This window comes from Rutilus rutilus (genome assembly GCF_951802725.1).
Source record: "Rutilus rutilus genome assembly, chromosome: 21".
NCBI classification, from domain to species: domain Eukaryota; kingdom Metazoa; phylum Chordata; class Actinopteri; order Cypriniformes; family Leuciscidae; genus Rutilus; species Rutilus rutilus.
Genome location: NC_140226.1, coordinates 16,621,023 through 16,633,999, shown reverse-complemented (window position 1 = coordinate 16,633,999; position 12,977 = coordinate 16,621,023). Strand labels below are relative to the sequence as shown.

Genomic DNA, 12,977 nt, shown 5'->3' with positions numbered 1-12,977 from the left:
GGGAGCAGGTAGAGTGTTGCGCATGTGCATTTTTTCAAAAAGTGGAGAGGGCGGTTCTTTTCTAAAATTCGGGAAAATCCTCCACTATACCTTTAATACTCGCACGGGTCTGTTTATTTGACAAATTAAACTTGTGAGGTAACGCAGCGGTGTTTTACTTGGTATCACACTAAACTGCATTTGAGTGTGTTGAAAGTTATAATTTTATTCTATGTGTTAGTTTGTCTGTATGAGACTAGCAGTAAGCTAGATCAACATACTGATTCATGAACATACATATTCTAACATTTCATCGTGTTGAGCTATATAATATTGATTAGTTGTATGTACATTTGCTCACCTCTACATTTGCGTGTCTCTGTCAAGTCGCAGTTTGTCATGGCCGTGGAGCTCTCGGAATCTCGAAAATTGCGCTGATATTGATCCTCGTTTTAGTTCTCGTTTTGTCCCAAAGTCTGCTTGCCATGGTCCATAATGTTTAAACGAAACAACAACAGCGTGAGCGTGCCGCAAGACGTAGAGTAGACCAACGCAGTTGTCAACGTCTGTCGCCATGGTTACTATGGCAGTACGAGCGGAAACCAGGGATAACGCGGATATTACGTCATTGACAGGCGACAAGTGAACAGGGACGAGACATTATTTAAAATTGGAATTTCTCTAAAATTCTAAATTTTTGGGAACTTTTGGGATATTGTAAGTAGGCTACACAACTGTAGGAAATTTTTGGATATTTTATTACAAAAATCTTACACAATGTAGCTTTAAGTTTGGTCTCTTTTTAAAGAAGACATTGCTGAAGTGTTGAATTATTGAAAAAGTTTAAAAAAGTGACCTTGAAAAAAGTTTTACATTTATTGTCATGACAAATGCACACACACACAAAAAAAAAAAAAAACTCGCAATCCGAGGGTAACGGATTCTGCATTTCCTGCCTGAAGAGGAGGCAGGGGTGACGCCGACCCCCTGGGAGGTATGGACAAGGACCATGCTGGTGGGGAGGATAGAGGTGAATGCTGGTGTCAGCATCTGCAAACTCAGACATGTGTAAGTACCGATCTTTCATACTAAGAGTATTAGAACACGATTGGTTAGATGAGAAGGTAATAAGTGACGTAACAAGTGAGTCTTCCTGGCAGAACTTACGCTAAAGCTTCCATTTTTGAGGTTGAGCTTTCAGTAAGAATTTGTTTGTGCGCAGTAACAAAAGGTTTCCAATAGATGAAATTCATTTCCCAATCATTTCCAATGCAGTCATTTTTGACCACGAACAATACAACTATTTTGTAAAAAAAAATTCTAGGACCATTTAACCTTTTCATGTCCATGATTTGTGTGTGTGTGTGTGTGTGTGTGTTCACACAGCAAATGCCAAAACCTTTACCAAGTCTCGTACCATTCCGATGAAGTAAAAATAAATAAAAAAACGTGTTTTTTTGGGTAAAAAATTACCAAAAAGCACCAGAAGGTTAAGTCTGTATTGGGTTTGCCAAAAATTGGGTTGCAGATTCAAAGTGATGAAATGGATGTAGCGAAAAATCTTTTCTTAAGTATTTTGACGTACATCCAAGTAAAGCTGATTATTGAAAAAAAATATATGGGCTATGTTACCTGGTTACCTCAAAATTTTGAGTTCAATAAAATATATTTTTTTAGTTATTACAATGAAGGAGATTGGTTCAATAAATAGAAAGTCAAAATATTCTGTTATCTGCACCACATTAGCTAAGTTGATTTGACAAAAGATAAAAGGTTGTGATAAATAATATTTTCTTTACAGTACAGGCAAAACTGTAATTAGAAACTAGAAATTGTCACTATTACACAAAGTAACAGTCACATAATTTGACATGGTATCCATACACGATAGAGGTCAATGGGATGCCTCAATATAAGATTTTAGCAGGTAAATGTGTGGGTGTGCATGTGTAAACGTCTAGAAAGCAGATGAAGAGCAAGTCTGAACAGAAAAAAGGGACATTTTCAGCACATCACCTAAACAGCACCAGTAAAATTATCCTCCAAATGTGTGTCATTACACAGAGTTGATCAAAGGCGATTTTGATATCAAAGATCAGCATTGTCATTAAAGGCACTGAAACACGTGTCTGTTTTAGCTAGGGGGGAAATCAACAAAAATGATATTATTGCCATAGTCAACATCAACAGTTTCATGTTTCATGTTAATTATGATGAAATTCACACAGACGCATGGTAAAATTCCATTATTATTTATCTGGTGTTGTGATGTGGTTTTAATGACTTGTTTGATGATGTCATGCTTTGGGATGTCAAGTGATGGGTGAAAAGTTATGGAAATATTTACATACGTCTAATGTAGCAATTTAGTAAGGTTGATATGACAAATATGTGACCCTGGACCACAAAACCAGTCACATGAGTTTCAATTGAGATTTATACATCATCTGAAAGCTGAATAAATAAGCTTTCCATGAATGTATGGTTTGTTAGGATAGGACAAATGTCCGAGATACAACTATCTGAAAATCTCGAATTTCTGTTCGCGATTGTGCTGCATTCACTCACAAAAATAAATGTTTTATATATTTACAGTAGGAAATTTACAAAATATCTTCATGGAACATGATCTTTACTTAATATCCTAATGATTTTTGGTATAAAAGAAAAATCGATAATTTTGACCCATACAATGTATTGGCTATTGCCACAAATATACCCGTGCGACTTGTGACTGGTTTTGTGATCCAGGGTCACATATATCAAATGATAAAATTGAACATAAAAATATGATAAAAGTATGTATTAGAACTGAGCACAGTAAAATTTCAGTTGTGATCAAATTTAGGCTACTATAAAATGAATATAAAAATGGCAAAGGGTTCCTTTAGCCTTTGCCAGATGATTAATCTTGTATTTGACACAGCTGGAGTGAGAATGTTGTATTTTCACAACTTTCATTGTTTCTGCACTTATCTTAACAGCACAGAAATGGATATCTGGGTAATTTAAAAAAAACAGTAAATAGGACTGATGCTTGCATCTTGAATGAATGAATGTTTAAATCTGTGCATTTAGGGAAAAATTGCTGATATTTTATAATAGTGCCTCCAAATGTTTCCATTGTTTGTGTGTATGGCATATATATGTGAGAGGAGACCTGGCCATGAGTGTGTGACTATGTGGCAAGCCTCTGCACGTCTTTAACTTGACTTTGAGCTTTAGTTGGTATTCTGAGTCTCTGTTGTTAAAATTAATAACGGGATTTGTTCAACCACCCGAGACAGGGAATGTCTTCTCCTTATCCTGCCCTTTCTCACTCTGACCTTTAGTTTTACATAGTTTAATCATCAGAAATTATTCAAGAAAGAAAAATGAACACTAGCCATCTTCTGCATCTTCTGACCCAATTTAAACATGCAGCATTAAAAACAACAACAACAACAACAACAACAAAAGCAGCTCTAGAGGGTCTGTGAAATCACTGTGATCAGAGAGAAATAGATCTTTTTTTTACACTATTACAATCTTATTCTAAATTAGTATAATTAGGCTACATACAATTATTTATACATTTTTAATGACTAATGGCTTAAAGGAAATGTGCTGTAAAATCTGTTATTGACAGTTTATATTTTTGTAATTTATTGAAATGCAAACTGATTTTTCGATCAGTATAGACTACTAACTGTGTGGTTATTGTATTAATGGGATAATAACAATTACAGCTTTGCTTTTAGTTGTGGATGTAGGCTACTATTTGCCTTTTTTCCCCCTGCCAAAGCATGAGCGAATGAATACCGGCATCATTTTAAAACGCTAACAATTATAGGAATTATTTGAAGGAATTACAGTACATTGACGGGAAAAAATAAACCGCATAATGATAATTATCTTAAAAAGTTAATGTCACATTGCGCTAAATATAGCCTATACACGCTCTCGAACAGAAATTGCCTTTGCGTGAACAGGTAACTTGCGATGTGTGTATCAGACGATACACCGACAAATGTCATTATTTGACACATTTTAATAGATTTAGACATCACACATATGTTACAAAAATATTCGTTTTTGCTTAAAATGTTGTTAAGATAACTGTTATCGGGGCGCCAAAATACAATCTAATAAAATGACTGATATTCTTTTGGCCCTCTGGAAGTAATATCCATTTTATTTTATTTTTTCATGTTTGTGTTTCTAAATAATTTCTTTATCCGTTTTACTTTATAATAATCAGATTATTTTTGTAAATATTTTAGTGAATAACGTTTTTTTTTTATATACAAAATATTATATAGCCTATTTATATATATAAAAAAATAAATAATTATGTAAACTATACCACAATGCTTGCCTAAAATGCCATGCATGATAATGTGATGACAAGTGGATCGAATGGAATCTCAATGAGGAAATAGGTAACCAATCAGTAGCTTAAAACGCCTACAATCTCTCTCTCTCTCTCTCTCTCTCTCTCCTTTCTTTCTTTCTGATAACCTCTGTGGAACCTATACGATCGCAAACGTTTCCCATGCTTTCCCTATGATCTATCTACGACCTCTTCAACTATCAGAGAGAGAGAGAGAAAAAACTGCTCACACGTCACTGGTGAAGGTGGATCATAACATGTGCCAATACCTATAAAGCTCGAGCGCGAGATGTGCACTGAAGTCACATAGCTTACCCAAAGAGAGACAGATTCTGGAAGTTTCACTGGATATCTTCGGTATGATTTTACACTAGTGCTGAGGTGAGTATACTGTCTGTCTCTGTTTCATCTGTAAGGGTCACCCTTAGTTTTGTGATTAAGATGATATGTTTTTAAATGACTGATTGCATGTTTTAGCCACAGATCTGACAGAGTGATTTTTTTTGTTACACCCTTAAAAAAAAAAAAGAAAGGTTTCTTCAGTGATTGTTAGGTTAGTTAGTAGCCTAATAACCATATATATATAAACTTTACTTTATCACTATGTTCTTCAGAACAGAATTAAAGTTGAATAAAAGACCCAAAGAATAAAAGTTGATAGAGGTTGAATGTATGCACACTATACTATTTATATATGCTATTTTTAAAAGTGTTTGAGTTTTACTTACTCCGAAGTGTTTGAGATTTTCTTTATTAGGCATAAATTTGTGCTCGTTTCCAAACTGCTCATAATCTCAAATTCAGTTGGAGGAGTCTGATTTGCAGTCAGAGTGGGTGAGAGCAGGGCTGTCCCAGGGGTTGCACCCCAAAAAAAGGTGGATAAACGCGGATGAAAGACATGCCAGCGCATGCAACTTGTAAAACTGTTTGGAATAGTTGTCAGTTTCTTGTCCTTCTCTGTGAAGCTGGAGCAACTGAAAGCAAGGGTAGATTTCCTCTCTTCATGAAGCCCGTGTTAAATTCAGCCTAATGTATAATCTCCTATTCTTATTCCGTAGATATCCAAGGAGCGCGTACAGGGACATTCTTGCGCATCGCACAACTTTTGGAGGCGCTCCATCAAGTAGAGAGCATCAGCACGGGCGCACGTGAATTATTTTCTTTCTTTTTACTTGTTGGCTTTGCTCATCGCTCGAGATGTTCGGGCACGACATCTGCCTCGTGTCCGCGTTGCTGGCGGCTGCCGGTGCCGTGTTACCGGTTCTGCTGTTGCTGATGGTCTCACGGCTGCTGTGGGAGTTCAGGTGGAGCATCACCCGGGATCGGGCGTGTAAACTCCCACTTCCGCAGGGCTCCATGGGCTGGCCGCTGGTCGGAGAAACTTTCCACTGGCTTTTCCAGGTAAGACTTGAATATATAAATACAGTTCTACTCAGACTTTGGATTATTGGACGTGCCTGGATTATTGGAAAATTACTGGTTAGCTACGTGTTGTTATTTTGCATATTATTGCATTACATTTGTCAAGCAAAGTGCAATGCTTTCTCAAAGGAATATGATGCCTATGATGCTCTGTTGGCCTAATGTACAAATACACATGGGGAATTATTCCGTGGCATGTGTGAACTTGATGAGGGTGTAATAATGCCAATTCCTCGGTTTTCCCGCGAATCGGGATACTTTTAAGTTGTTGCCGCGGGTTATTTTTTTCCCCGCCGGTTGATATCCACCCCCGTACGTACGATTTCGGCGCTACAACACACAAACCTACAAATTTACCGGAGAAAATCGCAATGGGCTATTTTTGGGCAACTTTTGACTGGCCATTTGGCTACTTTTGTTGCACAGAGCCACAGACATGGCAACCTTCATGGTGGTAAAAACAAACATTTTCACCTTGATTTCATGTACAGTGGCAGAACAGAAACATTTCAGAAAATGAAAAAAATGGTAGGCCTACACAGTTTCCATGTGGTCATGGAAAACCTTGAAATATCAGGAATTTGAAAAATTGGTAGGCTATATGTAGTTCTGGAATAGCGTCATAAAAATTAGTAAAAAAAAAAAAAAAAAAAGTAAATTTCTATATCAGTATAAAATTGAATATAAATGTTTGTAGTTACACTCAACTCATTATAGTCACAAACAACTGGAAAAGTCTAAAGGTCAGTTCACACAGCACAGACAAATGCCAAAAAAACACATTTGTCAATCACATGTTCAATCAGCATTTGTCTGTTGGGGCAGTGTGAACATGACCTTTATTTTTCATAAAATTCCAAATCCAATGACCAACTTGTTTGTTGACGTTTGTCTGTGCAGAGTGAATTGGCCTTAAAGTCCCCATGAAATCAAAACTGACTTTTTTTAAAACTTTTACTATGATTATGTTAGCCGTACTGTTATATATAAACTAGTGTGCTCCAAAACAATGACAAATTTTGTTTTAGAAGATATAAGCATTCCTCACTTCTGCCAATATGGATCAATGATTTTGATGACATCACTCTGCGCTTCAGCTTCTCATCAGATCTTCTTTTCCAATCAAATGTTCTCGCCCCCTACATTAAAATTGGTCTTTTGTTCACACATTTAATATTTTCTACATGGTGAATGGCACATAGAGTTCACTATATAGGGGATAGGGAACGATTCAGACAGTGTAAATATGCTTTCCATTGGGGCGAATGAAGTCTGGTTTCACGTTAATGTCACACGAACCACCGCAGCGCATGCACAGTCTGCTCCAGTCCAGAGACACGATAGCAGAGAGCAGATCTTATGCTTGAGTCGGCGCAGACCAGAAAACTTATCAGATCCATTTGAATTCTACACAGAATGCTATATTTGAAAGAGATATGGAGGAGAAACTGTTCGAGATTAGAGCTGCTCTGGCCGAGCTGTCTGTGATGTAAACAAAATGCTATTGGCTATTTAAAAAAAAGGGGAGCAGCTGATCAATATGTCCCACCCTGTCTTTCTGTTTCAATGGAAACACATTGAATAATGCTGCGCATTTCAAGGCACTTCAGTGGGCCTTTAAGAAATAAATTGGTCAGAAGTAGCGGGGACCCGGGGTGTTGCAACCTTCTAAAAGTTGTTCATTATGTTTTAACAGGGATCCGGCTTTCACATCTCTAGACGAGAGAAACATGGAAATGTTTTTAAAACTCACCTTTTGGGCAAACCCCTCATTCGAGTGACCGGTGCAGAAAACATCCGTAAGATTCTGCTGGGCGAACACACGCTGGTGTGCACGCAGTGGCCCCAGAGCACACGCATCATCCTGGGGCCCAACACTCTAGTAAACTCAGTTGGTGACCTGCACAAGAAGAAAAGAAAAGTAAGCTGAATGTCTGAAATGCATGCACCTTCTCAGTCCTCAATAAAAAGGCATTTTACGAAAATGAGTTTTTACGTGCATATGAAACGCAGTTTTCGCATTCATATGATACTTTATCCGTGTAATACGCACATACCCCACACCACTAATCCTACCCAAGGGGTTTACAGTGCGTATCATATGCACGTAAAAACTAATTTTCACGTATAAATTGCACGATAAAAACAATGCGTGCTATAGGGACGCATTTCATGAAATCAGGTTGGTTTATAACCATGTTCTTGCAATCTTGCAATTCTAACTACCACTATCAGGGAAAACGTTTTTTTGGTAACACTTTATTTTAATGTGACATTGTTACACATTACTACATGTAATTACTATAGTAATAACAGTAAATTATGCATAATTGCAAGTAACTAACCCTAAACCAAACCCTAACTGTAACTCTATAGTAAGTACATGTAATTAATTAATATTACAATACTTATTTGAGTAACTGTAAAGTGTAACTATGTCACCTTAAAATAAAATGTGTTACCATTTTAAAAAAATAAAGACTGAAAGAGTTGTCAGAAGCTTGGTGATGGTAACGTTGAAGTCGAGCGTGGTGTGTATGTAGGCTTAAAAATGTGTGAATTTGTGAAAATTATCTTGATTGACAAAACGTTTAAGTAACATAAACTTTTGTTGATCACAGAGCTTATTTTTTGTGATTATTCAAAAGCCTATGGAAGAATCCTGTTGGGATTTGTCGAGGGAACCAGTGTTATGCTAACTTTTGGGTTGGCCTACAAAAATACATCACTGCTGCAGCTCTCTATTTGCTTCCCAGATCCTTGCAAAAGTGTTTAGCCGTGGGGCGCTGGAGGCCTATCTGACACGACTTCAAGACGTGGTCAAGTCTGAAATTGCAAAGTGGTGCACCGAGACCGGGTCTGTGGATGTTTACGTCGCAGCCAAGTCACTCACCTTCCGCATCGCTGTGCAAGTCCTGCTCGGTATGCACCTGGATGAGCAGCAAATCGCTTCTCTCTCTAAAACCTTTGAACAGCTCATGAACAACCTCTTTTCGCTTCCCATTGACACCCCCGTAAGCGGCATGCGCAAGGTGAGAATGACCTTCCTTCCTCAGGCCAAATCTCACTTTGTATCACAGCTTGATGAATGTCTAAATCTTCGCTACTTTAAAAATCTTTTATGAATGTGGGTTGCAGGGAATCAGGGCCCGTGAGATTCTGCACTCTGCCATGGAGAAGATCATAGAGGAGAAACTGAAAAAGCAGCAAGCCAGCGATTACTGCGACGCTTTTGACTATATGCTGAGTAGTGCAAAGGAAAATGACTACGACCTTACAATGCAAGAACTTAAGGTAAAACCTAGTAGGCCAAATCCAAAAAATATTGTGTGCTATACCCTTTATAAGACTTTGCATTATACCCACCCTTGTGAAAAAGAAGTGCGCTTAACTGTGTGGAATGTGCACCTGTAGTGTACTTCAAATATTAATGGTATAGTTAAAAATACTGTACTTATAGATAATATAATATTAATGAGTGTACTTATAGTAAACATTAATGACATTTTTTAATGTCTTTACTTTGTTACATTTTGTGTTTTATTGTCTTGACTAAAATACTAAAGCACATGTAAAATACTTGATGATAATTTTAACTGTAGTGTGTTATTTGATATTATATTTTGGCCTGGTTTCACAGACAGGGCTTAGTTTAAGCCAGGATTAGACCTTAGTTCAATTAGGGCATTTAAGTAGCTTTTATAAACGTGCCTTTTTGAGACAAAATGATGGCACTGACATATTTTAAGATATATCAGAGTTGCTTTCAGTTAAAACAGATCAAACATGCATTTTAGTCTGGGACTAGGTTTAAGCCTTGTCTGTGAATCCGAGGGTTTAAGTTGTTTGAGCATGTTCGAGCTGTTTTAACTGAAAGGAACTTGCACTGACATATGTATGTTCTTTCATCAGTAATGTTTTTTCTAAGGCATGTTAATAGCTACTTAAATATCCTAATTGAACTAAGGCCTAATCCTGGCTTAATCTGAGCCCTGTCTGTGAATCCGGGCCTAAATCTACTAAATGCATCTTTATCATTACAAATATATTTAAATACATATAAACAATTTACTCAATACTTTTTTTTGCTGAATGAATAAATTAAAATGTATTTCAGGAAACGGCGGTAGAGTTAATCTTCGCCGCCCACTCCACTACCGCCAGCGCATCAACATCCCTCATCCTGCAGCTTCTGCGTCATCCAGATGTGAGCAGACGTGCAGGAGCAGAGTTAGAGAGCGAGGGCTTGATCAGCGACGTGCACGGATCCTGCCGCTCTCGTTGCCATGGAAACATCATCAGCGAGGAAAGCGTTGCTGCCCAGAAGAGTACCAGCGAGTGGAGATCGACGACGAATAAAAGTATGTGTTTTGAAGCAGGAGACAAGGAAGAGGGGTGTCGCTCTCGGACCCATGTCCCTTACCTAAGTTTGGAGAAACTGAGTCAACTTTCTTACCTGGATTGTGTGGTCAAAGAGGTGCTTCGGTTCCTTCCACCAGTGTCTGGGGGATACAGGACAGTTCTGCAAACATTTGAACTGAACGTGAGTGTGTTTCTTTTACATTTGACCAATACAAGTACTGCTGACACCATTTTTTAAACATTATTTAAAGTTACTGCATTTACAATAATAATCAGATGTTGCAGATGAAAAAACATGCGCATCAAACACTAAAATGGTGTACGAAAAGTTGAATAGTAAACTGATTTGGGTCTAGAAGGCAATGCGCTCTGTCTAACGTAATCATTTCCAGTGTTGGGAAAGTTACTTTTAAAAGTAATGCATAATAACATTGCGTTACTCTCAAAAAAAGTAACCAATTGCGTTATGAAAAATAATGTGTTACATTACTTTTGCATTACTTTTTCTCATTCGGGCTGGGCTTGCTTGTTTGTTTTTTAATAACAACAAAAAACCTTATATTTTTGGCAAATGTTAAGGCCCTTTAACATCAAAAGTGAAATGAATAAGCCTCAGGCTGAATGAAATGCATATTTACGCCTGTACAGTAGAGGGTTCGAGAGGGCTAAAAGGTTTGCTCAAACAAACCTTTTAGCTGTGTGGCCATTCTGGATTAAAGAACAATAGAATACAGGAGAAGAAAGTTCAACACTCTTATTTCTAAATATAATCTAAAGTAATTTTTGCTGATTAGTATGGTTGAATTAGATCATTGAAGGTCAGCAGCAAAGACATTGGTTAATAAAGTGAGATTAAATACATAAAGTATATTTTTCTAATCATAAAGGTTTTGCGTAAAATTCTGAGATTGCATTTCACTGTTTTTATTCATTTTGAGGAATACTCAATGTTTTTGTGCAAGTTAGATGAGTAAATGCATGTTCACATTTAGTCTAGAACTAAAATAACCATCATGTTTACACAGCGCACACAACACCTCAGTTTATTTCCCTCAACGTGGAGACAGGAGAGCTGTCAGTCAATAAATGTGTAAAAGTAACTAGTGTTACTTATTTGAAAAAGTGACTGAGATATTTTGTTGTAAATTGAAAAAGTAATGCGTTACTTTACTAGTTACTTGAAAAAGTAATCTGATTACATAACTCAAGTTACTTGTAATGAGTTACCCCCAACACTGATAATTTCTATATTGTGCATCTGCAGGGTTATCAGATCCCGAAGGGCTGGAGCGTCATGTACAGCATTCGTGACACGCACGAGACTGCAGAAGCGTATCAGATCCCGGAGCTCTTCGACCCGGACCGATTCTGTGCAGATAGAGACCAGAGCAAAACCGAGCGCTTCAGTTACGTGCCTTTCGGAGGCGGTGTGAGGAGATGCATCGGACGGGAGCTTGCTTTGATTGTGCTGAAAACTCTTGCAGTGGAGTTGCTCGCCACGGCAGACTGCACTCTGGCAACAGAAACGTATCCAAGGATGCAGACGGTGCCAATCGTGCATCCGGTCAACGGACTGCACGTGTTTTTTAACTACAGAACCCACGGGTTTGAGAGAAACCGGAGGGAGTCCACGCATATATAGGCAAAAAAAACCATCAATTAGACACTGCACCACATACGCACAAACGTCAAACTGCCCTTGGGAATTATTTGCAGTCATATGCAGTTTCCTTCCTGATGTTTATGCAAAGCAAAACATCTGGAAATCTGATAGAGTGGGGTGGAATGATGGACTTGACACAGTCATTAGATAATGCAAAGTCTTGAACTCTTGTTTGTTAGTGAACTTATGAAAAGGGTAAATATCCACTAGAATGCATGAAAAAGTTACTTAAGCCTGTGTAAAATACATACAAAAAGACATTTTGATGCGCATGAGGACATCGATCCTACATATCTTGTTAGGAGGAAAAAAAGAATAGAAATGCATTTAAATTCATCTCAGCGTTGTATGTGATATATAAACAAGACCTGTTTTTTTATGAAATGAAGTAGGAACAAATAAGCTCTAATTATATATGTATTTTTCAAGTGAATAGGGATAGCTCACTAAATAAGAAATAATATTATGCCACTTTCTAATTTCTAGGCCACTGTACTATTAAAAAGACTAGTTTTCTATACAGTACATGCTGTCGTTGTTGCGACTCTGTATTCTAGTACTTACAGAATGCTTTAAAGTACATAAATAGGCAACTAATGCATAGTTATTTGTGTTTATCATGAATGTAAGCTGTGAAAAATGATCTTTGCGCTGTGAACTGGAGTTTCAGTTTAAATACAGGGAAGGAGAAAACAAGCAGCACTTTTTCTCCAAATTAGGAGTATATGTGTATTCTTGTCGTGTCAGTACTTGTGTGTAATTTGTAGTTCCTGTGCTAATTTTTGTCTTGTTCTGTAGTGCTCGTTAATTTTATATCTTTTATGATATCTATTTTGAAATGTGCATTTGGAGCTCTTCTATGTTGTTAAAGATGTTTCTGTTCAATAAAGAGATTTAATGTGTTTATGTTGACTTTGCATGAGCATTATTTTTGGGGTCAGTACGATTTTGTTTTAAAATACACATACACAAATGAATAAACATTATAATATGATGATTTAAAAGTTTGGAGTCAGTGAGATTTAAAAAAAATCTTTTGAACTTTCTTTTCATCAAAGAATACTGAAACAATTTATTATGGTTTCCACAAAAATATTAAGCAGCACAAAGTTTTCAACATTGATAATAATAAGCAGCAATGTTTCTTGAGCAGCAAATCATCAGAAGGTCATGCGATGC

The 12,977-nt window shown here is 37.2% G+C and overlaps 1 protein-coding gene across 1 annotated transcript; it reads left to right on the top strand.

Annotated features, from left to right (window-relative positions):
* Positions 1 to 4,473: 4,473 nt before the first annotated feature.
* On the top strand, positions 4,474 to 12,703 carry cyp26c1 (cytochrome P450, family 26, subfamily C, polypeptide 1). Its single transcript, XM_084394224.1, has 7 exons — positions 4,474 to 4,732; positions 5,410 to 5,752; positions 7,470 to 7,694; positions 8,530 to 8,805; positions 8,912 to 9,067; positions 9,891 to 10,316; positions 11,400 to 12,703. The coding sequence occupies exons 2-7, from the start codon at positions 5,549 to 5,551 to the stop codon at positions 11,775 to 11,777; spliced, it is 1,665 nt and encodes a 554-aa protein (XP_084250350.1). The 5' UTR covers positions 4,474 to 4,732; positions 5,410 to 5,548; the 3' UTR covers positions 11,778 to 12,703.
* Positions 12,704 to 12,977: the final 274 nt, after the last annotated feature.

Bases quoted from the DNA above. Each gene is read 5' to 3' on its own strand.
- cyp26c1 (XM_084394224.1), top strand. From the start codon at position 5,549: ATGTTCGGGCACGACATCTGCCTCGTGTCCGCGTTGCTGGCGGCTGCC. The intron at 5,753-7,469 runs GTAAGACTTGAA...ATGTTTTAACAG, and splicing joins CTTTCCACTGGCTTTTCCAG to GGATCCGGCTTTCACATCTC. The intron at 7,695-8,529 runs GTAAGCTGAATG...TTTGCTTCCCAG, and splicing joins TGCACAAGAAGAAAAGAAAA to ATCCTTGCAAAAGTGTTTAG.